Source organism: Humulus lupulus, chromosome 5, assembly GCF_963169125.1.
Source record: "Humulus lupulus chromosome 5, drHumLupu1.1, whole genome shotgun sequence".
Lineage (NCBI taxonomy): Eukaryota > Viridiplantae > Streptophyta > Magnoliopsida > Rosales > Cannabaceae > Humulus > Humulus lupulus.
This window is the reverse complement of record NC_084797.1, coordinates 75,829,924-75,835,072: the sequence shown is the minus strand read 5'-3', so window position 1 is coordinate 75,835,072 and position 5,149 is coordinate 75,829,924. Positions and strand designations below refer to the sequence as shown.

General features: G+C 38.7%; 1 protein-coding gene across 1 annotated transcript; it reads right to left on the bottom strand.

Annotated features, from left to right (window-relative positions):
• Positions 1-3,500: 3,500 nt before the first annotated feature.
• Positions 3,501-4,412, bottom strand: LOC133779231 (uncharacterized). Its single transcript, XM_062219218.1, has one exon. The coding sequence runs from the start codon at positions 4,410-4,412 to the stop codon at positions 3,501-3,503; it is 912 nt and encodes a 303-aa protein (XP_062075202.1).
• Positions 4,413-5,149: the final 737 nt, after the last annotated feature.

Sequence of the window (5,149 nt, the reverse complement as noted above, 5' to 3'; positions counted from 1 at the left end):
ATTATAAGTAACGGTTATTAATTCAAAATATGAATTAATTAAATGTCAAAAAAAAAAAAATTTATGAAAAGGAAATTATATTGAACCACAAAGCAAATACAAACACAAGCTCAAAAAGAGCCCCTCAAGCCGAGGATTACAAAAAATGAACTTTCTCTAAGAAAGCTACATCTTTCCTCTTCAACTTAAATCTATGTAAATTCTCTAGTCTTGATTTCAGGCAATTTTGCACTAAAGCAAACACTGCATTAACAGAAACAGAACAAAGGTTAAAAATACAATTATTTATGTTCCACCAAATGAAATAAACCACAGCAGCAAGCCCAGCAGCTAACAGTTTTTGCTGCAGACAATTCGGCTTCCCCACCATCCACTCGACCCAATCATTCAGCTGAACTGGCCAAATAGTGCACCCCAACCAAGCAGCAACTTTACTCCTCAGCAACTGGGAAAACTTACATTGAAAAAAGAGATGATCGTGACTCTCTTGATGCACTTCACAGATAGGACACAAAACAGATGGGATACTCATCTGGCACTTTAAAAGGTTGTCTCTAGTCAGCAGATGTCTCAAAGTGGCTTGCCAAAGAATAAATCGATGTTTTGGCACAGAGAGGTTACACCAGATCACTAAAGCACACTGCATTTTATCTCTGTGAAGAAGCAGGTTATACAACTTACTAACTTTCAACCTGCCATTCTGAACAGCTTTTCCAATCAATTCTCTATTAATACAAGTTCTCAAGTTTATGAGTTTTCGCCAGTACCAACTGACATCCAACTGAAGCTGATAGTCCCAAACACTCTGCCCTTTCAGATAAATAGCATCAACCCACTTCACCCACAGGATATCCTGTTTAGAAGAGACAGCCCACAAATACTTAGCTAAAAGGACCATATTCCACTTGGCTCCTTCTTTAAACCCGAGACCCCCAAGCTGCTTCGGAAGGCACACCTGATCCCAGCCAGAAAGGTGAATCTTACTTCTTTTTTCATTTCCTTTGCTGGCACCCCAAAGAAACTTCCTACACAGATGGTCAATCTCATATATAACACTCTTTAGAAGAAAAAATATACTTATCCAAAAAGCTCTTAGCCCCAAAAGAACAGACTGAATAAGCTGAGATCTTCCAGCGTAAGACAAATGTCGATTTGACCAATGATGTAACTTCAGCTGGATTTTCTCTATGATAACAGCACAATCTCCTGCTTTCCACTTCGTAGGTCTCAAAGGAACCCCTAAATATTTAAGAGGAAACTCACCCTCTGAGAACCTAATATCCTTCATAATTTCTCTGGTTTCAGCTGCAGTCATACCCCCAAAATAAGCTCTAGATTTCTCCACATTAACTGTCAAACCAGAAACTTTGCTAAAGGATTCGAAACACTCAGAAATAATTTGGACAGACCTACCTGTGCCTTTACAAAACAGCACCAAATCATCCGCGAAGCAAAGACTCACCAATTTAAGTTGCTTGCATCTAGGATGAAACCGAAACTCCTTATGTTGAGAGGCTTGGATGAGAAGTCTAGTCAAATACTCCATCACAAGAACAAATAATAAGGGAGACATCGGGTCCCCTTGCTTCAAACCTTTCCTACTAGTAAAACACCCTTGAATTCTCCCATTCATCAATATAGAATAATCTGAGTCCTGTAAACAGATCTTAATCCAATTAATAAACTGAGTCGGGATACAAAATGCAGCAAGAATATCTTCAAGACAATTCCAATCGATGGAATCATACGCCTTACTCAGATCCACTTTCATCACACATCTAGAAGAGATATTCTTCCTTTTATACCCTTTAAGGATATCCTGAAAAATAAGAATATTGTGAGCTAAAAGTCTATCCTTAACAAAAGCTCCTTGATTTTGGTGAATTAACCAAGGAAGGACCCCGTTCAATCTACTACAAATCAGCTTGGAAATACATTTATACAAAGTATTACAACAAGCAATAGGCCTGTACTCCACAGCCTTAGTCGGGTGCTCAACCTTAGGAATCAAGGACAACATCGCATTATTAAAGCCTTGAGGAAGGTTACCCATCTGAAAAAAACTCAGAATTGCATCTGAAATTTCGTCACCAATCTCATTCCAAAGAGCTTTAAAAAAACCCGCCCCGTAACCATCCGGACCCGGACTCTTATTAGAACCAATGCTAAACATGGCACTCTTAACATCCTTCTTAGTAAATGGTCTAATTAGATCCCACTGTTGCTCTAAAGAGAGAATATTACCATGTCTGAAACACTCCTTGCATATGGCCCCCGAAGCATTACTCTGACTTCCCAACACACTACGAAAATGCTTTAGAAAATGGTCCACAACAGCCTCATAATTATCTATAATCTGACCACTTTCAGAAACAAAAGAAGATATACGATTTATGTCCTTTCTCTTTTTTAAGTAAGCATGAAAAAAAGCTGTATTATCATCCCCCAATTTAAGCCAATTAACTTTGCTCCTCTGTCTCAAAAAGCTGTCATACAACCGAGAAGTCTGAACCAAATTACTTAGAGCCTGCTGTTCTGCCATTTGAAACTCAGCCGAATGAATATCCTGCTGGAGCTGAATCTGAGCCAAATTATAAGCTTCTTTAGCACCCTGAAATTTATGATCAATATCACCAATCACACACTTGTTAAAGTGATGCAAAACATGTCTTAATCTCCTCAATTTAACCACAATTCTGTTAAGACCTTGAGCTGCAACTGGTTTGATCCAGCTCTTCATAACAGTAGCTTTAAAATCATCATGATCCGCCCACATGTTAAAATAACGAAACGGCTTTGTACCAGAAACCATCTCATTAACTGTTTTAACAATACAAAAGCAATGATCAGAGCAAATATCCCAGTTAACTGCAGCTACTAAATCAGGGAACAAATCCAACCAATCTTCATTCTTAAAAATACGATCAATCTTGGAATAAATTCGAGCCCCACCAGACTGATTGTTAGTTCACGTAAACTGAGATCCCACAGACCGAAGATCATCCACCAAGCCTAAAGATCTCCATTTTTGTGCATCCATTAGCTCAGCTGCTGACACAGGCCGACCCCCAGTTCTATCTTCAACTTGAAAAACTGAATTAAAGTCTCCTACCAATAACCAAGGCTTCACTGGTAAACTCAGACAAGAAAGGCCTTGCCATAAAGGAACTCTTTCCAGAATGGTGTTCTTACCATACACAAAGGTCACACAATACTCTCTAACTAATCTGACCTCCTTAACAACCATATGAACATATTGGTCACTTTCTTGCAACACTTCCACCTTGAAAAGCTCACTCTTCCAAAAACATAAGATTCGACCCTCACTCTTATTTCCTCTAAAATAAGACCAATTACCAAAATAACTACCCATCGCCACTTCCAACTTAACTCCTCTTAACTTGGTCTCAAGAAAAGCTCCCAGCCCAATTTTATTGATTTTACAAAAATCACTAAGGGATCTTTGCTTATCCCTCTTATTCATACCTCTAACGTTCCAGCTAAGTATTTGGAAGTTCCCCATTTAGTTTTTGTCCTGCTGAACCAACCAATTTTAAACCCTCCACCTGTTTGTCTTGCAACACACTATAAGTATTCTGCAATTTGCTCTTAGCCTTAGTAGCCAATCTCTTCCCCCCACCCACTTTCTTAGGGGTAATCCAGTCTTTCTCCTTGGTAACACTCAGGACTTCAGTCTCATTTTCCCCAGTAACTTGGCCGGAATCTGAACCATGAGCAATAAGCACTCCCTTCTCATCATGTTGAACCTGAACGCTAGTGGTCAACTGAATACCATTCCCCTGCTGATCTGTGTTATCCGAGTCTTGCACTAAAACTGAGCAGGTGGAATCAGTATGCACTTCAGACGGCTGGCCTACAGTTTCACCATCTAGTTTCTGAACTTTGGGCTTCCATATCTCTACCTTTTTCCTGGTACATAATGACTCAGTATGGCCAAACACCTTACAGTTTTTACATTGTGTTGGCAGCCATTCAAACTCAATAAGTTGCTCCATTAATTGCCCTCTTTCATTTAAAAACTGAATAGCCTTTGGAATTTCATCAGCTATCTCAATCTCCACCAAGACCCGAGCAAATTGCATCATAGACCTGTCCTTAGTAACCTTGTCCACAAGAATTGGATTCCCAATGGTACTCACCAAAGCACTCAAACATTTGGACCCCCAATATTGCAAACTCAAACCTGGTAATCTAACCCAAACAGGAACGGATTTGACTAACTTCAGGTGATCTAATTCAGTAGTCCATGGTCTCACAACAACAGGCTTCCTATCAAAATGAAGAATCCCATTCTCTAAAACCAGATCTCTAGTAGCTTCATCTCTAAATTTCACAAGAGTATGACCTGCATTTAACCTTGCAATCCTTGCAATCCCCAGATTTCCCCACATTCTCTTTATGAATCCTTCAAAAACTGCAAAAGGGGGTTAACCCCTAACACCATACAAACCACAGCTGAATTCCAAATAGCTGCTTCAACAGCAATTTCATCAATATCCACCTGAGAAACATGAAGCCCATTCTGAACTATAGGTTCTGCAAAATGCAGACGGCCACCTCCCTGATTCGGCAGCAACTCCTTAAACGAGGACCACCTTTCTTTAGCCTGATCGAGAAATTCAGAGCCTCCCTCAACCTGCTCACTCCATTTTACACTCGAACTACCGTCCCCAGTCGGAATCCCTTTCAGCACCGAGCTACCAACTTCAGGAAAATCATCCAAAGAATCTTTGAAAATTTCTTCCACATCACACACAGGAATCTTACCATTGAAACCGAAATCTTCTTCACCCAACTTCTCATTCCCCAATTCATTATTCTCCTTGTCGATCGAAACCGGCTTCTGGATACCTTTCTTGCGCCTCGCCATGGAGAAGCGAGAGAGAATCCGCACGCCAAATAATGTTATATTAATTAAATGTCAATTTATATAAGATGATTTTTTATTGTAATTATTAGAAAATTAGTTATGACTAAATATCTTATTTAAATATAAAATTAAATATTTTGAATTTGAAATATCAAAATAAATAAATATAGAATGAAAAATCTTGAAGATAAATGCTATAATTGATTTTTTTATTATAACTATTAAAAAATTAGTTATTAATAAATATCTTATTTAAAT

Coding starts and splice junctions, on each gene's coding strand:
- LOC133779231 (XM_062219218.1), bottom strand. CDS start 4,412: ATGTGGGGAAATCTGGGGATTGCAAGGATTGCAAGGTTAAATGCAGGT.